General features: G+C 55.6%; 1 protein-coding gene across 1 annotated transcript in view; it reads left to right on the plus strand.

Annotated features, from left to right (window-relative positions):
* The window catches only part of CCDC88C (coiled-coil domain containing 88C), a 112,089-nt gene that overhangs the window by 6,839 nt on the left and 82,036 nt on the right, over window positions 1–23,214 (plus strand). Inside the window, exon 3 of the mRNA XM_054715455.1 lies at window positions 560–668. Within this exon, the coding sequence (XP_054571430.1) occupies window positions 560–668 (109 nt within the window). The remainder of the gene's footprint in view (window positions 1–559; window positions 669–23,214) is intronic.

Raw genomic sequence — 23,214 nt, forward strand, 5'->3', positions numbered from 1 at the left:
AGCCGCGGACTGATGTCCGTTTGTCCCGGTGGGAGCCTGTCCCGAGAACGTAAAACCACAGGCAGGATCATCAGCATGAGGTGACAGGAAGGGAACCCCTGTGGAGTAGAACATGAATGATTCTTACTGATTGAAGTCAGAACACGTACCATTTTCCCCCTTTTTTCTTTCTTGATGATTCGTATATTTTCGTGTGTTCAGCTTTTCATCTTGAAATATATCCGGGGCTAGGGGCCATTGATTTTTACACTGTAACTCTCTGGGTCTGCACTGCATTTGGTGGTGGTTTAGGGGTGCTGCTAGCAGTGGGAGTGGGAATGGAATGGAATGGAAATGCCATTGATTAAGGGCCTGAGGAGGGTGGGGGCTCATGGGAGTGATGTGTGTCGCGGCTCAGGTCTGCAGCTCAGCAGTGGCAGAATTGGGGTTTGACTGGAGCCACACTGGGAATAGCCCCCCCACACTCCCCTAGGCTTGGAGAGGGCTGCCCAGCGCCGGGAAGGGAGGTGCGGTCAGTGCTGGGGGGACGCCATTTCCATTCTCGTGTTTCCTCCCCTAGAGACCCCAGGCCTACGAATCAGCGCATCAACCAGCACGTGAACAACGACGTGAACCTCCGCATTCAGAACCTGACCGTCCTGGTGAGAAACATCAAGACCTACTACCAGGTAAGGGCAGCTCCCCGCTCCCCGGGAGGTCCGCGCCCCTGGCCGCGTCGCCGCCCTGACGGTTTCCCCACAGGAAGCCCGGAGGAAATGCTGTTCACGGTCAGGCATCTGCTGGCTGACAGTTGGTGTGTTTTTTCACTTGCATCTGTTTTTTGCATTGTGAGGAGGGTCAGATGTTGACCTGCTTTGCTTTTGTCCAGGGAATGTCCTTGGAGCGGCGTGCGAGGCATCGGGTCTGGCGCTGGGAGGGCCCCAGAGATAGATGAGCCTCGGGTCGCCACTGTGGCCCCAAGCACCCGTCGCCCGGGGAGTGGCTGGCCTGGGCCCCGGGAGGGGCACCCTGATGTGGTTATCACCCACAGCTCAGCCAGTCTTTGTACGGCAGCAGTTCAAGGGGTTGAAGGAGATACGGGGCCACAGAAGGGTCATGTTGGGTCAGGCTGTAATCGGCGAGCCTCCAGCGTGCAGACGGGAGCGCTGGAGTGCACCGTGTGGCGTGCCCACTGGTCCGTGCTCACCGCGCCTCGTTAGCAGATAGTCCGTGGCAGGAGGACCTGATGGGGAAGGGCTGTTAAAATCCCCACCCCAGCCTTGGGAAGGTGGGGTGAAAGCTCTGATATTTGTGGTCTTTATAGGGCCAGCACTGATGCCATATGGACCGAAACTGCCCCGCAGGGCCCTGGTTTTCAAACCTTTTCTGAGCACTGAAACTTCCCCCCCTATGAGTTTTTTTAAGGTCTCAGGTGACACCCAATGACTCTGATTGACTTGGGGGGGTGGGGGCCCCTGGTGCTTTCTGCTCAGTCCCCTCTCCCTTCAGGGCATTTCTGTGGGTTCCTGGGACCCCAGGGAGTTTAAGAACCACTCAGAGCTGAAACCGGTTTGGCTAAGTGGATAGAGCCTGCGGACTGAAGGGTCCCAGGTTCGATTCCGGTCAAGGGCACGTACCTTGGTTGTGGGCACATTCCCAGGGGGGGTGTGCAGGAGGCAGCTGATTGATATTTCTCTCTCATCGATGTTTCTAACTCTCTATCCCTCTCCCTTCCTCTCTGTAAAAAATCAATAAAATATATTATAAAAAAAAAAAGAAAAAGAACCACTCAGAGCTCATCAAGTCCCAGATTCATGCCGAGGCTTCACTGAGATCCTGGGCCAGACTCTGCCGGCGAGCCCCGTTCTCGGCCCGCAGCTGTGCTCATCCCGTGGCCTGTCGGCCGCACAGCACCGTGACTCCGAGCAGCCTCTGGGAGGCTTATAACCAGCCCCATCCTTTCAGTTAGAAGTGCCCGCTGCTCTGAGGAGGGGCCGGGAGGCAGGGCAGGGCCTGGGAGAGCGGGGACTGTGGGGCTGAAGTGGCTTCGTTTCTTTGTCTTGAGGGGAGCCACACTGAGGGCCGGGCATGCCCCCGGCTGGTGGGTTTCAGCTCGTGCTGCCCGTGGGACAGCCACGGGCAGGGGACGCTGGGCAGAGGCGGTGGTGCTGCCATTGAGCCTGGGCCTGGGCCTGGGCGTGGAGGGGCTTGATCCCTGGCTGCGGGCACCCTTCGTGGTAAGCAGGTGCTTCTGAGGCTGTGTGCCAGAGCCGGGGGAGCGGATGGTGCCAACAGTGAGTGCGATAGACAAGAACCCTCACTCAGGCTGCGTGGGGGGCATGTGGGAAGGCTTCTTGGAGGAAATGGCACCTGAGGGGACTGATGGTGGGCAACTGAGTTTCCAAGTTTGGAGGAGGATTAGGGGAAGGAAGCAGGAGGAAAGGTGTTGAGGTGGAGGAAGGCCTGGAGGCACAAGACAGTCCTGTCCTCGTCTGTCACAGTCAGCACTCGGCCCAGTTGCCGGGGTGAAGGCCTGTTTCTCCTGGTTCCAGGTGAATCCGCACCAGGGAGAGATGTCAGCGTGGCGCTCGTGGCGGGCAGGCCTCCCGCCTCAGGTGTCGCTGGAGGTCGTCGCCTCTCCCTGGTGGCAGCGGGGAGGGCCTCCCGTGGAGGTGCGGTTTCGGAGGCTCCGTGAGCGGCCCGGGCAGTCAGGCGCTGGCGCAGGCTGCGTGGCCGTGCCCAGGCCGGCCTCTGCTCTCGCTGGCTGAGGAGGGGGCACGCCGCTGGGCTCAGCAGCCCCGCCGGGCAGGTCTAGGCTGGCCCAGGGGGCTCGGCACCGCTTGGGACCTGGTCGAGTTGCAGGCCGTTGGCTGCTCTTGGGGGGCTGTGTGGAGCTCCGGGGCACGGGAACCACGTCAGGGAGGAAGAGCTGGCCAGTCCGCCCTCGGGGCCCAGAGGGAATCGTGGGGGAAGGAAGGACCCGGCCTCCTAGCGCGGCGTCCGCACTGCTGGCCTCTGCGCTGAGGGCAGGGCTGGTGTGCGTGGCAGCCTCCGCCCGGCGCCCAGTGTAAATGTTTGCTGAAGCCCTTGCCCTCCGTCCTGCTCCCGCGGACAACGCCGCAGGACGCTTGCCTCTGGGCTGACACGGGTAGGCGTGGGCAGGGTTGAGCTGTGTGTGTTCTTCCTTCCGATTTATTATAAAATAAAGTTCTGGTCCTATAAGTCAGTGGTCGGCAAACTCACTAGTCAACAGAGCCAAATATCAACAGCACAACGATTGAAATTTCTTTGGAGAGCCAAATTTTTTACACTTAAACTTCTTCTAACGCCACTTCTTCAAAATAGACTCGCCCAGGCCGTGGTATTTTGTGGAAGAGCCACACTCAAGGGGCCAAAGAGCCGCATGTGGCTCGCGAGCCGCAGTTCGCCGACCACGGCTATCAGTAAGACGTGCTTTTTATAAACTGCTTGGAAAACAAACAGGTAGCAAGAAAAAAGACCCACCATTCTTTCTCCCACACTGAAAGACAATCCGCGGGAGCCGTGTTAGCGTTTCCTCCCAGTGTTCCCGTGAATAGTTTTTGTTTCACGCCGCTGTGGTCGTGCCTTACATACAATCGCATATCCTGCCTTTTTCCCTCCCACCTGACATTGTAGCAGAAGCATAATTGGTCGTTATTGCCCAGCGGCATTCAAGCAAGTTTTCCAAAGGAGTGCTGCCCTGCGTCCCCTGGTGTGAGGGCTTGGATGAAGTGAGACAAAACTTGCCTTCCTCTGACCAGGGAGGGTGAGCGGTCACCCCCAAGTAGAGGGGGACTCCCTCCTGCCCCTGGCTTTTCAGTCAGGCCCGTCGAGGTCACGGAATCCAGCCCTGGGCCTTGTTTGCCAGGCAGCGGTTCTCCCCCTGGCCGACTTTCCTGAGGCACCGTGGGGCCGGAGCAGTCAGGAAGGCCAGGGTCTCCCTCGCACAGCGTGGGCTCGTTTCGCAAGGAGCTTACGTGTTTTGCCTCTGAAAGCCTGTGGAGACCTTGTCCTTGACCCTTTTCAGAAGACAGAAGGTGGGTGAGAGGCACAGGCCAGGCTCAGTCTGACCGCCGGTGTCTCAGCCAGCATCTCAGGCCTTCTCCTGGCCTGGGGCTCGGACTCCTCTGGGGTTGGGGCCAGGACTCTGCATTTTCAGAAGCTCCCCAGCTGTTGAGTCTCACCGTCCTTCCTACTGTGCCGGGAATCAGTGGGCTAGAGTAGTGGTTCTCAAAGGGGGGTTCCCAGCCGAGCCCAGCCCAGCAGTAGGGAACTTGTTAGAAACACGTCTGCACCTGCGTCTCTAACCAGCCCCTCCCGAGACCTGCTGTGGAGGTCCTGCCTCCGTCAGAAGCCCTGCAGAGGATGCTGCTGCACCCTCACGTGGCAACCCCGGGCTACAGAGCGTGCCTAGTGATGTCTGAAAGAGGCGTCTTCCTCCAGTTCCAGGGCGGAGAGCGCAGTTCTCCCCAGGGGCTCGTCTGCATCACGTACAGCAGAAACACACCTCCTCTGCCCTGGGGCAGGTGCGTTCCTTCTCTGGGCCTCTGAGTTCTCATTTGTCAGGAAGAGGCTGGGCCCTGGGAGTCCGATATCCTACTGCCCCACAGTGACCAGAGCTGGCCAAGATGTAGAGTTATGATCACCTCCTGGGAGTTTTGTGGGGTTTTTTTGTTTTTGTTTTTTAATATATTTTATTGATTTTTTACAGAGAGGAAGGGAGAGGGATAGAGAGTTAGAAACATCGACCAGCTGCCTCCTGCACACCCCCCACCAGGGATGTGCCCGCAACCAAGGTACATGCCCCTGACCGGAATCGAACCCGGGACCCTTCAGTCCACAGGCCGACGCTCTGTCCTCTGAGCCAAACCGGTTTCGGCCAGGAAGTTTTGTTTTATGAGTTCCTTGAACTTGGCTCTTCTGACTTCTCGTCTCTCACTGTGGTTAGAAGGCACAGCAGACCCAAAATATTGTTCCTTTCTAGGGGGCACTTAGTATGCTTTTATTACATGTTAGCTGTTATTATTAGCTGATACGATGGTTTTCATTGGGTTTTTAAAATTTTTTATTGTTGAGAGTATTACAGATGTCCCTCATTCTCCCCCTATGCCCTCCCCCCAAATATTGTTCTTTATCTCAGAAGAAACAGCAGGATAAATAGTCTGGGGTTGCTTTGTCTTCTGTAATCTGTATTTTCCTTCATTGCTTTGAAGAATTAAAAATAAATCAGCACCAGTGTTTATCATGAACACCTGTGTATCTGTCATTCAAATGAATATGAACATACTAGAGGCCCGGTGCACGAAATTCGGGGAGCGGGCCTAAGCTGCAGTCTGGCCTCCCTCTGTGGGAGGCGACTGGCTGGTCAGGGGAAGGCACCACCCCCATCACCCCGCTGCTGATGCCACCACAGCCACCCAGGTGTTTTCATCAACACGGACTCCAGTCCCTTCACCACGAAAAAATGACAACTTTCTTTAGGCATTTTCAAGATGTCTTTTTCATAGGATATGATATTTCTTTTTTTTTTATCCTTACCTGAGGATATTTTTCCATTGATTTTTAGAGAGCGTGGAAGAGAGAGGGAAAGACAGAGAAACACCAATGTGAGAGGGACACTTCGATCGGTTGCCTCCTTCATGAGCCCCGACCTTGGCCCCAGCCAGGGAGGAGCTTGCAACCTAGGTACATGCCCTTGATCAGAATCGAACCCGGACCCTGCGGTCCGCAGGCCAAGGCTCTATCCACTGAGCAAAACCGGCTAGGGCAGGATATGACATTTCTTAGTCCCTCCAGCAGCGGACCTTCATTTTTTTCCTCCAGGAGTGAGGTGGAAAAACCCTAGATCACATTCTTGGATTCTTATTACCCAAGTTACCAAGAACACTGTGAGCGGCGTACAGTGTACAGGGAGCTTAGCCAATGAGCTGAAAGAAAAGGTGTTTCCTCTGCAGCTCATGTGCAGAGGAGGGCGGGACTGCGGGTGCACTGTCTCCCAGCGAGGGCGGCCCCCCTGCGTGCTGTGTCTCTGCTCCAGGCCCATCTGCGCGCGCAGCCTCCTCCTGAGCCAGTCGTGACTGTGACGGCTTCCCGGCTAATTTGCATATTACCTCTTATCTATATATATATATAGATGTAGATATAGATGTAGATATATAGATATGTTTGTGGGTGTGTACATACATACCTACAAACATTACTGTGATATCTCGAGGTAGAACTTCCGTGCATTGTCTGTACCTTTTCCCTACTCAGCTTTGTTTTTGAGACCCGTCCGCTCTGTGTGGCACTTGTATGAGATAAGCATGGGCTGACTACTAAAAATTAGAATCATATCTTTAGAAATGTGCAAGCTTGGTTTCAAAAATGGGAGACTTTTGTTCCAAAGGAAGAATAGTAGGAAGTGTACATTTGTACATTGTTGGTGGGAACGTAGTAAACTCACGTAGCTCTGTCCCATCCGTGTGGCCTGGAGGGTTCGTGGAAGTGGAGTCCCCTGAGGTTGGTGTGACAGTGGTCAAGGAGCTGATACTCCACTTAGGCCCTGTCTGCAGGTACCACCGAAATTCGCTTTATGAATAACAACACATCGTATTTAATTGGCAGGGGAGGCATTGCGTGCTCTGTTTCTGACTTTGAAGGTTCAAGAGGAGGAATGTGAGATGGATATTCTTGATTTTGTAGCCTATGTCTGTATTCTGAAGAAGGGTAGCCAATACAGAGGGAACGATTCAAGAGAAAGGGGGGTGGGGATCAAAGTAAGGTCTTGATCATAAAAATATTTTTGATTGCAGATTGGGAAATACAAAGACGGTGAAATCCATTCATTGGTGTTTATGCTTTCTGACTTCTTGTCCATGCGTATGTGTGTGTTTCAAGGTGTGGAGATCAGTCCTATTAATGGTAACCTTCCTTTCCTTGTACTGTGTAGTAAGGAATTTTGCTGTGTCATTAAATATCCTTTCATAGTATGGATTTTAGTGAGCCCTTTTGCTGTGTCATTAAATACTTTTTCGTAGTACGGATTTCTGTGTGTTCGTGACATTTCCTCATGTGGCTGTACCACTGTCTTGGGTGCTGTTATTTCTGTCTCAGAATGATAACCAAGACCGCCATGAACACCTGGATACATCCGTTTTTCAACTCCTCTCATTGCCTTGGGATAAATTCCTAGCATGGAATTCCTGGGCCGAAGGGCATGAATACTTGGAGGACGTATGCTGCTGATGGCCCAGGCCGCCGTTCTTACAGGCCTTTTGTTCTCTGCTGGATCGTGTGACCGAGCCCTTCGCGCACTGTGATGGCCCCTGCTGGCATGCAGGGTCCTGTGTTCCTGTTGAGGGCTGATTCTGCCGGGTGGAGGAAGGGCTGAGATGGTTTTTACTGTGTGTCTGGGCAGACGTCCTTGTGTTGGAGAGTGGTTGGATGCTGCTCTGGAATCTCCAGCAGGACAGCCACAGGTGAGCGGGCCCTGGTGAGAGAAGGCAGTGAGCTGGGCGGTCCAGAACCAGAGAGACCCCCGTGCCCCTCCCCATGTCAGCCATGGGGGAGCCCTCCTCTGCTATGGACCTGACCCAGGAGCGTCCCGTCCCCACTTCCCTGTGAACGCTTGCCTTTCCGTCTAAAATGCAAGAGCGAGCCTTCCAGTCTGTGTGGGGACGTGACCCCGAGGAGGGCAGTGGTCTGCGTGGACCCCTCCTTTCCTCTTTCCTTCCTCTCGGCTCCGGCCTCACATCCTTTCTCCTGTGGAGTGATGAAACGAGGAAGCGCTGGGGGCCTGGAGAGGTGGGCGTGGCTCACGCGGTTCTTTTTCTTTCTGTCTCTTGTTCTTAAGGCTGTTCTTCCTGCCCGAGGTGCTCACATCTAGTGGGTGGGAGGGAGGCCAGGTAAACCAACTGCTAAAACCCTGTGTGTGCACAGGACACGGGGACATCATGGGGACATCACAGGACATAGGAGGAAGTGGACGGGCGAAGCTCGTGGAGAGCTTTCTCAACGGGGTGACCCTTGACCCGAATCTTGAAGGATTGTCAAGGAGCTAGACTGGCAGAAAATGGGGTGCATGGGGTGTCCTGGGAGAGGAACAGCACCTGCATACCCTGGAGACATAAAACAGCCTGAAGACTAATTAGGTCACTTGAGAGTGGCTGTGGGGAGCGACTGCGGGAGGCTGGGAAGGTGGCAGAGTTCCAGGGGGTGAATGCCCAGCTAACGAAGTTGAACTTCACCCTGAAGACCTCCGGAGTCCTTGGAGAACCTTTAAAAGGGAAAGTTTAAGGAAGAAAACATCCGTGCACATAGTTGGAATGGATGGAGGGAGGAGGGAGTCAGGGCAGGTGGTGGGGCCCTAGACCAGGGGTCCTCAAACTTTTTAAACAGGGGGCCAGTTCACTGTCCCTCAGACCGTTGGAGGGCCGGACTATAGTTTTAAAAAAAAAAAACTATGAACAAATTCCTATGCACACTGCACATACCTTATTTTGAAGTAAAAAAAACAAAACGGCAAAAACACCCGCATGTGGCCCGCGGGCCGTAGTTTGAGGACGCCTGCGACCAAGGCACGGGCAGAGGAGAGGGGATGAGTTCCCAGAGACTCACGCGGGGCCGTGGACAGCAGCGTGCTCAGTGCCCCACGTGCGTGAGCATCTGCGGGGAGAAGACATCTACAGAAAGCTGCGGGCAGGGCTCCAAGGGGCTGCGTGTGGTGGCTCTGGGTCAGCCGGACAGGCCACGGGCGGGGGGCAGCTTTCAGGCCCGCCAGAGTTGTTTTCCACACTAAATGGAAGGCGTTTGCTGCTCACCTGCTGGCCAGGGACGGAGCCGACGGGGCTGGGGACGCCTGGTCACGTACTGCCTGGCCCCAAACCTTTCCAGGGGCAGGTGTTGCTGCAAGACGTGAGCCCGCCAGTAGCACTTGCTTTCCTTTCTGTGCTCGCCTTTTTGTTTTTAGAAGAAAAGCTGTCAGGACCTACTGAACGGCAGCTGAGAACCCTGGGACTCGGCTCTGTGCCCGAGGCACAAGGTGGAGAGGAAGCTGCCCAGTGCCTGCTGGGAGCCTGGCGCTCTGCAGCTCTCTAGCCTCCCGTGAGGGAGGAGTTGCTGCCTGTTACATGAGGGAGATAAGGAAATGGCCCCAGAGAGCGGCACGTTTTTGGGGCCTCGGTCACTTGGGGAAACTTCTTTCTAAGAATCACGCTCTCCACAATCACTCATGTTAGGGGGGTGGCTTGCCGCCGTTCTGGGGCGTTGGCAGGATCCGCACGACAGCAGGCGGCGTGCACCCTGAGCCAGATGCCTCGCCTGCCGTGCCAGGCGAGGAGGGCCGCTTCTGCGGGGGCTCCTGCTCAGCTCCCGCTCGTTAACCCGATTTCACACCAGCCCAGCCCCAGAGGAAGGACTGGATTGCTTCAGGCACCTCTGAAGCCAGCACTTCCGGGGTTGGGCCCAGGGTGGGACCCGGGGAGCAGCTGGCCCCAGACTTTACCCCGCACCCCCAGAGCAGCCGGAAGCAGAGAATCAGGGCTAATGGCAGGGCTGGGAGGGGTGAAAGGTGGGCCTGAGGTAATGAGCAGAGCTGGCATTCGGCCAGGCCGTGGAGGCTTAAAGCAAGGAGATGGGGAGAGGGGGCTGGGGAGGAAGGAGGGGTGTGTGTGTGTGTGTGTGTGTGTGTGTGTGCCCCTCCTCCTGGCCTGAAGTCCAACCTTGAATTGCTGGGGGTTTCCATTCAGTCCCTGAGCTGCCACTTCCTCCTCTGCCTGCACAGAGGAAGCAGCTCCAGAGTCTTGCCTTTTGCTCCTGGAGGCCACCAGGGTCCCTGTGGGCTGCCACTGTGTTGGTCTGTTCTGCACAAACTGAGCCCAAATGCCCAAACAGTGGCCCCAAAGACCCACCCAGATCTTCACGTTTCCAAATCTGGACTTCCTCGTGTCTGATACGGGTGCCCTCGCCACGTGTTTACTTCTCACTTTTTGCTCAAGCTTTCTATTAATTTGCAGCCTTTAGTTTAAAATAAAAAGCGGGGTGTTTTTGAGCCCTTCACCGAAGAGAGCTACAAAGCTGTGTGGGGTTGGGAAGCTGGGTCAGTCGCCCATCATCGGGCAGGAGCTCCGAGTCGGCGCCTCCGGCAGAACGTGAGCTGAAGCCGTGGCTGAGCAGAGGCTGCGGCTCTTTGTGGAGCCCCGTGGCCCCCGTGAGGCCTTGTCCCCACGTGGCCGGGACTGAGCGGCCAGGTGTGTGGGGCTCCAGCACGTCGCTGGGTGAATGAAGTTGCGAACACAACTTCCCTTACGATACCCTGAGCGCCAGGGAGGTAGGACGTGGTGAGAGGTACCCCTCCTGTTTGTGACCCACGGGAGGGGAATGGATGGGAAATGGATTTCTCAAGTGGTTAAAAAAAAAAGAAAGAAATTGCCTCTCCTTTGCCTTGGGTTTTGGTGTGAAGTGCCAAGAGGAGCATGTTTGATGTTCTGACTGGTTTGTCGGAGGAGTTCTGAAGAACCTGCCCGGGCAGGCCCTGCCCCTCCGAGGAGCTGGCTGCGTGCTGGCGCGGCTCCGATCCAGCACTAATAACAGTTTTTGTTATTTGCTGTTCCTTTCGGAAAGGCAGAGCTTTCTGCTGCTTTGCTGTGGCATTCGGGGACAAATTGTCCTGTTTTTCTCGTGATGAGGAGAAAGACAGCGATGAGGACGAGGGGCCTGTCTTCGGTTGGTGGGTTCTGCCAAGACGGGGGGAGGGGGGTGTTGAAGAGGCTGCCCCCCGTCTCCCGATCCTGAATTTGTTGGTGATATTTTGAGGGGGCGTGGAGGTTTCAGAAGGGCCACGAGGCTGCCTGCTGTACGCTGCAGGGATGCCGTTGGTTTGAGATTGGGTTGTAGCAGGTTATGCAGAGAGAGAGAGGGAGGGGGATGGTGTTCCAAATGGGCCACTCTCCGTGGGAGGAGATGGGGCACAGCACACCTGGGGGAATGTGAGCCGCCACCCAGGCTCCTGAGGGAGTGGTCAGATTTGCTTTCTCGGCTGGGGGCCGGGGGCCAGAGCTCAGCCCCTGCCCTGTGCTCTGTGGGGTGGCCAGGAAGGTGCAGCCAGAGGGGGAAGGAGGAGACTGGCAGGTGGGAGGGCAGAGATAAGGACGCACTCCATCCACCACTCGGCTAGGCTGGGTCATGTAATTCTTTCCGGGGTCCAGAAACTGGCGCGTCACTGGTCCTAGCAGGTGACACAGTGCATCATTCAGCTTTACGTGGTAGGTTGTTGTGAGGCACAGTGAAGTAACACTCGCTCCTGCTCCCGAGCTGTCTCCGCCGGGGCTGCCCAGAGGGCGGGGGAGGGCCGAGTCCCTGGGTAATGGAGGGCTTGGGAGACAGGAGTACAGAGCCAAGTGCAGAGAGTGAGAAAAGCCACGCCCGCCCACCCGCTTGCAGGGGCCGGAGGGACAGGCAGAGGGTTCCTTTGAGCTCACTGCTCGTACTGTGGCCTTGGGCACCTTCGTCTCCAGTGCCTCGTGCCTGCCCCAGGACGGTAGGGAGGGTCGGCCAAGGTCTGTGCCCTGCCCCGGCTGAGCAGAGGGGGACGTGGGCACCCCCTCTCGGGGCCCCGCTGCCTTCATCTGTTAGTGAGCCGATGAGGGGAGGGCCCTCCCAAGGGCTGCCCTCTGAGTGGGGGGTTTGCTCGGTACATACGCACCGATGTGCTGCGCTTGCGCCCTGCGCGGTTTTCTCCTGTGCGGTGAGCTCTGTTCTGAGCTCACTGTGTGCTCACAGCGCGCTGAGTGTCTCAGGCACGTTACCTCTTGGACGCCTCGGGATTTCATCTTGCGCCAGCGTGCAGCGCGTTAACGGCAGGCACTGCATCTGTGTCACCCACGGGAAGGTGCCTGCCCTCGGTGTGTGCTAGTGACAGCCGAAGCCGCGACTCCTGGAGTCAGTAGTTGAGAGACCAAGTCGTCCCATTCAGAAAGCACATTGTTGTGGTCGTAGTCCGGACCCTCTCTCGAGGCTAAAGTGACCTCTCCGCGTCCCTGACCGGTTGCCCCTTCCCGGACTGTTGAATAACTGGAGGGCAGGGCCCCGCTTTATCCATTCTGTGTCCCTCGAGTGTCTGACACCTGTCCGGTACCCAGGACCTGACTGTTCTGGGGGGGTCCGTGGGGGCCCACCGGACAGAGATGCCATGTGGGGGAGGGGGCTGGAGCCTTTGAATCCCACTCGCAGAGGGTCCCCTGCCGCTCGCACACCCACCTGCAGGCTTTTCCTGTGGTGTTTGCTTTGTGGATGGAGACGCCATATGTCAGGCACAGGAGGCTCAGTCCCTGGGGGGTGGAAACGAAATTGATTGTTTTCAACTTTGTCTAGCCAGCGTGGCTCCCTTGAGCTTTCTAATGTTTAGGCTTAATGACTTTAAAACTTTAAAAATAAACGCCTCCCATCCAAACCACGCTCATCCTCGTAGCCGGTCAGAATAGACTGTTTTCCTTCCGGTGGGAACTGGGGCTGCTTAAGGAATTAAGCTCTGAAGCACTTTTGGTGCTAAGTGGTCTTCTAACCCCTGCCCCCACCTCACCCCACCCCGCCTGCATGATGCCTCGGACAGCAGCATCCTGTCCGTCCTGCAAACAGCAGGCCTCTCCACAGCCGCCTCGCTTCCTCTGCACAAGTCGCCGGGACCCCTCCACGCGGGTTCTTTCGTCCCGTGGGGGTGACAGCTGGACTGGACTGGACTCTGGGCTGTGACGATTCAGGCTCACGTGGTGCCCGCTGAGAGCTGAGGGTGGTGGGCGTCTGGCCTGTGCTGTCCCCGGGATGGGGCTGTGCTCCCTCCTTCGGCACTCATGCATCTTGCCTGCGCACCTTCCCCTGCCCATGCCGACGCTCTGAACCTGAGTGTAATTATTTTTACCGTCATCAGCACATCTCTCAGCGCTCACCTGCTTTTCTGTGTCCCGTACCAGTTTGCAGGCTTCCTGGGCAGAACTCTGGTGGGTGGCCTTTGCCTCCACCCTTGCCCCCCACCCCCCACCCCCTGGACTAGGAGCACAGTGATTGCCCGTTGAAGGGTCGCCCTAATACTTGAGTGGATTCCCGAGCCTTGCTGTGGTCCCATGAACTGTGTCCGAGAGAAGCAGTGCGACTGGCCCAACACCCCTGCCTCATTCCCCCCCTGCCCAGGGAGTGTGGCAGCCAGTGCCAGGCTGAGAGCCCCCAGGACAGGGCAGTGTGATGGGCTGCCCTCTAAAATGCTCCTACTTTAGCCCTGGCAGTGTGGCTCGGTTAGTTACTGTTCACTGAACGATGGGGGTTCGGGTCTCCCCCGATCAGGGAGCATACCTGGGTTGCAGGTTCTATCCCCAGTTTGGATGTGTAGACTGAGGGCAGCCGATCAGTGTTTCTCCCATTGATGTTCCTCTCTCTCTCCCCACCTCCTCCCTCCCTCCCTTTCTCTCCCTTCCTCCCTCACTCCTTTCCTTTCTCTAAAATTAATATAAATAAGTAAATAAGTAAAATGTTCCTACTTAAATGCATCCCCTGTATTGAAGCTTTGGGTCTTTACTGATCCTGGGGTTCAAAAGGTGGGAGATACATCGATTTCTAAAGGCAAAGCCACTTTCTACAAGCCTTTTAAGCTGGTCCTTTTAAACTCAAACAGCCTTTTTAAACAGCAGGTAATTGGCAGTGTGACCATGAAGCCTTCCTCCTCTCTTTATCCCTTTGAAAGGATTCCCCTCCAGGTCTGGCTGAGGTCTCCACTGCTCTGGGAGGTCAAGTCAGGACCCCAAGTTCCACGTCCGTAATCACCCCCGCCTCCGAACTGCCTGGGCTGCGTTTCATGGGGGTGGGTGGCACGTGGCAGGAGGGGGTGATCCAGTGCACGGTTCATAGGCCGTTTAAACTCCTGGGTCTGTTGGAACGTCTCAGAGGTACAGTCTCAGGAAGGGAGAGCTTGAGCCACTGGAGATGGTCCAATTGGCAGGAGCGGGGTCGGCGAGGTGCAGCTGTGGCGGTGGACCCGGGTGGGGGTTGGGGGGAGTGTCCAGGTGGAGTTGGGAGGTAGAATTCATGGTATGAGTTTGAAATCCAAGTCCATGTTCAGAGTGGGTTGGAAAGAGTTTAGAAAGTGTGAGGAGTAAGTTGACTTTAAGTTCCTAGGTAGACCAAAACTAAAAAAAAAAAAAAAAAAGAGGAAGAAGAAAAAGGGATATGGTGTGCTCAGGAAAATCCAACTTTGCGTCTTTTAGATAGATAGCGGCCTGATTTCAGAAATCATCTTTGACTTTAAAAAGCAAGGAACGACACCCATAGTCATAGCAGCATCATTCACAAAGGTGGGAGCACACCCGTGTCCACCAGTGGGTGAGTGGATTAACAAAATGGGGTGCATACCTGCAGTGGACTATTATTCAGCCTAAAACAGGAAGGAAAATCTGACACATGCTATAACCCATAACGTGGGAGGCCCTGGAGGATATTGTGCTGACTGTAACAGGCCGGCCACAGAAAGATAAATCGTGTATGAGTCCACTCCCATGAGGTCCCTAGAGTAGTCAGATTCCTAGAAACAACGTAGAGTGGTGGTTGCCAGGGGCCGAGGGTGGGGGGTGGGAGTTATTGTTTAGCCCATTAAAACCAAAGTTTGGTTTTACAGGATGCAAAGAACTCTGGAGATTACTGAACTTCACTCTTCAAGTGGGTGACGATGGTCAGTGTTAACGTGGATTTTACGTGGTTTTGTGTTCATGTGTATCGTACCATAATTTCACCAGGAAGCGGGCTGAACCCCACACCCTTGCTTTCTGGCGGCCTCGTCCGTGCCCCCCTCTGGTTCAGATAGGCGACCTGTGGCTCGGGCAAAGGAAGCAGGAAATTCCCACTCCATTCTCTGGACTTGGCGAACCTCGGTGTTGATTTGGGTTTTTTGTTTGCTTGTTTTCTGACTTGCTGAGACGCTGGGAATCCTGTAATAGAATGAGACCAGCTGTTGACTTCTTGCATATGGGACCTGGCAGGTGGTGTTGGTGGCACCTCAGGAGGATGCGGCAGGTGTAGCTGTGGGCTTCGTCTCCGAGGGTCCGGCAGTGCAGGTTCGGGACAGCCAGTGAGCACACCAGGAGGTTGGACTAGTGAGTGTCTGCATTACAGCCCCAACTTTTCTGCAGGGGGCTGGGGAAAAGGGACTCAAATTAACACCGAGACTTCTGGGATGCCAGCTTGTGTTATTTCTGCATTTAGCACAGAGCGAGTGCCACGTTTCAGGTGTTGCACTGAGTCAGGTGGGTCCCCACCCTCTCTAATATGGTAATACGATGGAGCTGCTAAAAGCATAAATTAAGAGGATAGAAGGTTTTTATGTAACTTATGGCTCTGTGCCAGACATGGGTCTCAAATGTTTTCTAAAGGAGTGAAGAGGGCATCTAATAAAAAATATGTACATGACATTAATCATCAAAGGGCTTGGGACCCCCCCCACCCCCCAGCTTTAAATGTGGCTAAATGACATTCATGGCTGGCTGAGCAGGATCAGTCAGCATTCCCCTCCCTCCCCCCTTTGTCTCCTCCTGTTTGGTTTAAAGGAAAACCCTTTTCCCTTGGAGTCAGCAGAGGGGTTTTTCCACATCGAAGCAATTCATCTTAAGCCCTGACAGCCAGGATACTCTTGTTGGTGATGGATAGATGGTCCTGGGATCTGAGGACTTGTTAGAAGTTCGTGCTTAAATCACGCCAGGATTAAACTGTCAGGCACAGAAGCCTCCCTTTCCCCTCGAAGGCTTTTGGGTCCAGGTCAGTGACTTCAGCTTTGAACTTGGAATCACATTTATTTAGAAAAGCAGTCGGCAACTCCCCCTGACGAAGCCAGGGAGGGTGAGGCAGGCGGTAGCACAGCCAGGACACACAGCTCCCCTGTTCTGGGAAGGTGGGGGGATGGAGCCTTTTTTTTTTTTTCTTTCTCACCTCACCTACCCCACCTGGCCCATGAAGACCCCATTCTACTCGGCCGTTAGCTGTTGAGCCCTTAAACTCACGTATTTGGCCCCCGTCCTCGGGGAGGACAGGAGTGCTCCCTGCGTACCTTGGTTTCCCTGGATCTGGCGCTGGCCTGGCATCCAGACTAACGCCCTGCCTTGGGCCGGTCAGCAGTGGCTGGGGAAGAGGGCTTGTCCACCTGGGACTGAGCCCTCCCGCCCCCAAAGGAGATCTTCCGACCACGACTAAGCAGAGCCAGGAACCTGGAGGCTTCCTCTCCTGCTTTCTGTTTTTATCACAGAAGTGATGGTAATCAGAATAAATCTTGGCAGAAAAAGAGGGAAGGCAGATGTCCCCACACCATCCTGCCGCCTCCTGCACATGAAAGTGGCTCATAGTTCATGGTCCCCCGGGCCTGTGGCCCTTCCCTGGGAAGGGAATTGGAGGCTTTTGTGGGGACAGCTGAGGGCTATTAATACCCGGAGGAAGCCCTTTACAGCAGCCCAAAGGGGAGGAGCCGGCATCTCTCCCCAGGGGGGCTTCTGAGGTACAGCCCTGGGAGAACAGATCCCCGTCTTTATTCGGTGGAAACGTCACGTGCTGGAGTGGTTCGGCCCTTTTTTAGTCACTTTCTGGGTTTCACTAGCGGCTGACAGCTTGCCAAGTGTGTTTCTTGTTTGCAGATGAGTTTGAGAGCTTACTGTGAGCATCAGAGTTAAGCCCCGAGCGGCAGACGCGGTCACGGTTGTTCTTGGAGGTGACAGTAGCTTGTGTGGCACAGGGAAGGCCGGAGGCCCTCCGCCAGGATCCCGTCGCCGTGGCCGCGCGTGACAGAAGCCTTAGCCAGGGGCGTCTCCACTGAGGTGCTGCCTGGTACCCGCCGGGACCTCCGCGTGCAGGAGCCAGCGTTAGTCAGCACCAGGGCCTGGGAAAGCTGGGCTGAGGCGGCCCCGAGCCCTGAGCCCCGAGGCCCAGTGCCCTGTTTTACAGGGATGGCGGATTGGGGCGGGGGAACGGGGAGCCTGGCTGGGGGGTGGCTGTGGCCACACAGTGGATAATTGTAGCAGAACTGGACCCCAGCTCCCATGTGACATGACAGATCTGATTGCACGTCGGTTGGGACTCACATACCACCCCATCCTCCCCCACTTGCCAGAGGTTGGCATGTCCCTGGGGCTAACGGGGGTTCCTTCAGAACCCCCCTGATGGTGTGTGGCTGGTGTGAGGAGCGGCCCGGTGTGGGGGTTCTCTCCCCTGGGCACCCCGCCCCACAGAAGGAGAGTCTGATTTAAGTGGTCCGGTGGGCGTGGGTGTCAATATTGTTGAAAGGCTCTCTTAGAAGCTTTAATTAGATGAGTCTGGCTTGTAGCCAGGCTGAGAACCACTAATCCTGTTCAGCCTGCAACTCATTTTACAAATAGGAAAACACAAAGACAGGCCGTCGAGTGGTTTTCTGTGGTCCCTCCAGCTGTCGGAAGGTGAGCCCCGGGCTTGGGGTCCCGGCTCCTGTCCACTGAGGTCGCTTCCTTCCCTCCTTGCCTTGCTCCCCATCAGGCATTGACCAGGGGTCTCCGTGCACTGGGGCGGCTCTGGCTGGCTGGGGGGGTGGTGGGCAGGTCACCTGGAGAACGCCTGAGTCTGCTTCCTGTGCCTCCTTCTAGCCAACAAGACAGGACAAGGGCGCTTGGGTTTTCATCGGGCTTTGGAACTTTGGGGGAGATCGAAAGAGAGCCTCAGACCCGCGTGTGCGCTCACGTGCAAATATACACAAGCTCTGACACGCGTCTGCTGGCTGCATTTACTTTTCTAACTGTAGGTTTGTCATAGGAGAGGGAGGGAGAACACTCAGTCATCAAAAGGTGTATAAGCCCTAGGCGGTTTGGCTCAGTGGATAGAGCGTCGGCTTGCGGACCAAAGGGTCCCGGGTTCGATTCCAGTCAAGGGCACGTACCTCGGTTGCAAGGCTTCTCCGCAGCCCGGGCCCTCGTCGGGGTTTGTGTGGGAGGCAACCAATCGATATGCTTCTCTCACATTGATATTTCTGTCTGTCCTTCCCTCTCCCTTTCAGTCTCTCTAAAAATTAATGGAGCCCTAGCCGGTTTGGCTCAGTGGATAGAGCATAAGCCTGCAGACTTGAAGGGTCCCAGGTTCGGTTCCAGTCAAGGGCACATGCCCGGGTTTCGGGCTCGATCCTCATTGTGGGGCTTGCAGGAGGCAGCCGATCAATGCTTCTCTCCTATCATAGATGTTTCTATTTCTCCTTCCCTCTCCCTTCCTCTCTGAAATCAATAAAAAAATATTTTTAAAAAAGAAAAAAATAATAATGGAAATATATCCTCGAATGAGGATTAAAAAAAAAAGATGTATAAGACGTGTTAGGTAGATGGTTCAATTATTATTCCCCCCTTTTACAGGTGAGAACATGAGGCCTGGGATGTTAATGGCTTGCTCGGGGTCACAAGGGAAATGGGAACCCAGGCCTTTCTGCTCTTGGTGCTGTGTGGCCTCTGACACAAAAATGCCTGCGGATAATTCTCTAGATAGACAAGGAAGTGGGGGGAGATGCGCCATGGGCAGTGAGCCCTGTGCACGATCCAGTAGAAGAACAGGCCTTCAGAACTTGGGAATACCCAGACCCGTTTGGCACACCCCGGACTACCCAGGAAGGGCACAGCTCTGGCTGCAGAGCCGCCACACCTGGTGACCGGAAGCCCATCTGCAATCACAGGTTTCCTGTGTGACAGGTGGGGTGGAGTCCCCACCTCAGATGGCTGGGCCTGCAAGACACCTGCCAGCTTGCTGGCTCCTGCCCAGTGGTGCCTCAGTGAGGCTGCGGGAGGCGCCCACCTTTGTGCTGCGTGCCGGGGTACCACTGAACCGGGGGACCTGTGGGCCGTGGGCCCAAAGGGGTGGGGGTGGCGGGAAGTGCAGCTACTGGGGCATTTCTGGTGTTCAGGTTCCTGGTTTAGGTGGGACAAGAGAATTCTGGGTATGGGAGAGAGATGCAGAGGACTCTGGGACCTGACTTGGGTGACATTTGTTGGTAGACTTCTTTTTTCCCTAGGTTGTTAGAAATGTCCAGAGTTCGAGAGATAAAATTCCTCGTCACCTGACTGCACTTTGCACCCGGCGTTCTGTACATTAGGGTCCTGCAGACTTGGGAACCGAAGCCTCAAAGCAAAACCAGCCCAGGGTGCCGTGTTCCCGTGGACCTTTCCCTGGGTCAGAAGGGAGGGTTTGTGGTGCTGGCCTCACCATGCGGCTCAGTAGAAAGAGCTCTTGGGAATCTAAGTGATCGCATTGCATTGCTTCATGTGGGGAAGTTACTTTGAAAGAAAAAGGAACAGTTTGTCTTTGGAGACCATATTGTGCTTTGATGTTGGGTGGATGGTGACCTAAGAGCAACCCCATGCTGTGGATTTGAGGGGCAGGGTCTGGGGCTGTGTGTGACCAGGAGGGGGCGGGGCGAGTAAGGACTGCAGGGCCCAGAGTCCAGCATGTGACTCGTTAGCGCCACACTGACAAGCCTAATTGACTGGCTGGCCCTCGGAGCCGCTGAAAGTGTAGGCGAGAGCTGTTGGTGGAGGTCGGAGGGGGGCGGGGGGCACATTTCTTCCTTGTGCTGGCACATTGTTCATAGCACAGTAGTCACAGGAGGGTCTTTCCCCTGAAAACACACGGATGATCCTCATTGCTTGGTTTTGATGCATCGAGTCCCTTACCTCAATCTTCCTGAATGTCTGAGTGCACAGGGGTCCCACCCAGGTGTGCTGTCCTCAGAAGCTCAGGATGTCTTCCCAGCATGCACCAGTGCACTGGGGTGCCCAGATGTGGGTCCTCAGAATGTCTGCCCAGGCTGCACCAGTGCCCCAGGTCCCCGGGTATGGCACCCCAGAAGCCCTCCAGGGTGCCCCGGGCGCACAGCTGGCCTTCAGAGCAGAAGCAGAGGGATGCTGCCCGTCTGCAGGTTTCACAGCATCGCCTGCTGCTGGAAGTTCACACGCACAGACCAATCGTTTGTCTCACTGCGAGGAAAACGGGCCTCGCGTGGTTTGGGGCGATAGCATGTCTGTAGGAATCCCTTTCCACGTCCCGCGTGGTCCAGGGTTCCAGTTCAGGGTTCGGGTTCTGGAGAAGGGCCACACACAAATGAATGGAGACTTGAAGAAATTCAATTTGGCGAAATGGGGGGCCAGGCGGTAGTCCACCTCTAGTGGGAGAACTAACGACCGCTCTGGCCCTGCCATCCCTTTTATTGAGGCTTTGGGGAAAACATCTTAGGCAAGATAAACGGAAATATACATGTAGCCCTTAGGCAGGAAATAACAGAAACTTACATGGGACAAACCAAGGTGGAAGCTGCTTCAGCTAACAATATCTCAACTAAAGGGTGAGTGGTTAGAGCAATTAAGGTTGTGGACCAGCCTTCCTGGCTTCCTGTCAACATCTCTCTTTTAGTGAAACTGATTGGTTTCCGGCACATGTCGGTGGTCCATCCCGCCCATGGGTGACCCCAGCTCTCTGCCCCCGCACGCTGCCCACAATAAAATCGTTTATGACCTGCAGGACAGGAGTGCGTGTCTTCTCCCAGCGCTTCACGTCCCCGAGAATGGCGCGGTTCCCAGGGGTGTCCGGTTTCCCGCCACCGTTTACCAAGCCCCACACTGTCCTTAAGCAGCAAGAACTGGTTTTGCAAAGTAAGCGGATCCCTCCATACCTCCGGGTATCCTCTTCGAATAAGGACGTGGGGGCTTAATAAGTTACTGGCCCTCGGAGGAAGCAGCCTGACCCTTCCCCTCCCCGCCCCCTTCTCCTGGCTCCTCAACACTTGAGCAAGCAAGGAGAATGCGGGCGGGCCCAGCCTTCCCTTGGCGTTGGGGCTGGGGAGGAGGGCTTGATCAAAGAAAGCCGGTCTTGCCTGGAGCCCACAGGGCCCCTGAAGGTCCTGGCCGACCCCCCCACTGGAGCCCGGCAGGCCTGGGCTTTAAGCCGCCGCTTGGGAGATGAGCCTTCCTGCTAAACTGACTGCGTGGGGCGCCCGGCGGAGTCAGGGTACAGGGCTGCCTCTTCCCCCCCATCTCCAACTCTGAGCTGATGATGGAGGAGGGGGCTTCCGCAGGCAGCTTCTCCTGGGTTTGGCAGAAAGGCCCCGGGGCTTGGCAGCATGCCAGGGGCAGAGGGGCGCAGTGGAGCACGGAAGCCAGAGCCATGGCGTCCTGCCGCGGGAATCCGACCTGACCTCAGACTGGGGTCCGTGTAGGCGGAGCTGCGAGGAGGGGGGACAGCCCGGCCTCCGTAATGTGTGATGGGCCTCGTGGCTCACAGCACCCTTCTTCGGACAGGCGGGGGTGGGGACCCCGGACTCCCCGCAGAGAGCCCTGCACCTGTGCCTTGGTGCGGCCATTGTGTGGTGGGAGCAGTTGCTCTCGGCAGGTTAAACTAAGGGTGGATCCTGTCCTGATTTTTAGCTCACTTTTCACGCCGGACAGGGTGTCTGGCACTTACAGGAGTTGCTCGATTCCTCCACCAACCCTGTTGTTCCCCCTTGACATGTCATCAGCCCCCAGTTTCTCCCTCTCTGGCCAGTGGTTAGTCACAGAAGGAGAAACTAGAAACCTGCACGGGGCTTGCAAATCGGAAGCTCTCCCCAGTGTGTCTGTCTGCAGTTTCACCCATAAGGATCCTCTATGCGCAGTCCGCCCACCTCCTCCCCCGCCCTCCTGCCCCCCTGCTTTCCCACTGCCGGGCTGACCTCCCCCCAAAACATAGTGCGCTTCACTGTAAGGAGCACCTAGGGGAAACATGCTTAAAGCATGTGATCGTGGTCATGTAAGAAAATGCCAGTGTTCTCCAGAGGGGATTCTGATGGAAGAGGGTGAAATGACCTTATGTTGGAGTTTGCTTTAAAATTCTTTTTGGCCCTGACCGGTTTGGCTCAGTGGATAGAGCGTCGGCCTGCGGACTGAAGGGTCCCAGGTTTGATTCCAGTCCAGGGCATGTACCTTGGTTGCGGGCACATCCCCAGTAGGAGGTGTGCAGGAGGCAGCTGATCGATGTTTCTCTCCCATCGATGTTTCTAACTCTGTCCCTCTCCCTCCCTCTCTGTAAAAAAGTCAATGAAATATATTTAAAATAAAATAATATAAAATAAAATTCTTTTTGTTTTATATATAACAAAGGGAAAAAGAGGGATGAAGGACATCTTGCTCATTCATTGTTGAATTGGAGCGGTGGGTATATGGGGGTTTATTGTACTGTTGTTTCTCCTTTTTTTTTTTTCTCCTTTGAAACTTTTCACTGTAAGAGTGTTTTTAAAATGTATAGGGTTCTCCTGAAAACTTTCCCGGCTTGTGTACATTGTTGGTGCTCTTTCATGGATTCTTTACCTACTCAGAGACGCACGTCCGACTCACGCGCTAGCACTTGGCTCTTCCGTCCTTGCTTCCTCCCGCTTGCTGACCACGGGTGGGCTTCTGTATGTAACGTTTCCTGAAAGCTTGCGTTGTTCTCATCCACCCCGGGATGCCCAGAATTCTACCAGTAACATTTTACGCAGGTTTTTGAGTACTTACGTTTCAGTAGTAATACGCGTTTTGTGTTTATTGGACAAACGTTTATTGAGCGTCTGTATATGCAGACAAAAGCCTGAGGACATGAATGATGTGGGGGATCGACCCCGCTGGTCTCCAGATCCCGCCAGAAGCTGGAAGGTGAGCCCCAGGAGGAGGGCCCCTTTGGGATCCCACCCAGTAGCGCGGAGGTGCCGTCTCACTGGGCCTGTCCGGTGCCCGGCCGTCTCACCCTGTTCTGCTCTCCCATAGCACTTACATGCAACCCCAAACCCCTTTGCCGTCACGTCACCCTGTTCTCAGGGTAGTCGCGTTCTCTGGTAATTAAACTTCGTAAGGGCAGAGAAAGCTCGGGGTTTTTTTTGTGTTGGTATCCAGCAGGCCCCCGGGAAACGGGGAAGGAGTAAGGCACTCCAGGGGGAGACCCAAGCACCGGTGCAGGTACCAGACCCGGCTGCGGGAGGCATCGCTGGCACCGGTCCATTGAGCCCAGAAGGAGAGCAGGTGCTGGAGCGGAGCGGAAGGGGGCGAGCTCGCACTTGGGTGGCACCGTGAGCTTCCCGCTCACCTGGGCCTGCTACGAGGGGGCACGAGAGTCGGGCAGTAAATAACGAGTGAGAAAACACTGGCCACGCCAGACCAGTCGGACCTCGCAAAGGCTCACCCGTGGGCCCGCTCCCTGGCCCTGGGT

This window comes from Eptesicus fuscus, chromosome 5 (genome assembly GCF_027574615.1).
Source record: "Eptesicus fuscus isolate TK198812 chromosome 5, DD_ASM_mEF_20220401, whole genome shotgun sequence".
NCBI classification, from domain to species: domain Eukaryota; kingdom Metazoa; phylum Chordata; class Mammalia; order Chiroptera; family Vespertilionidae; genus Eptesicus; species Eptesicus fuscus.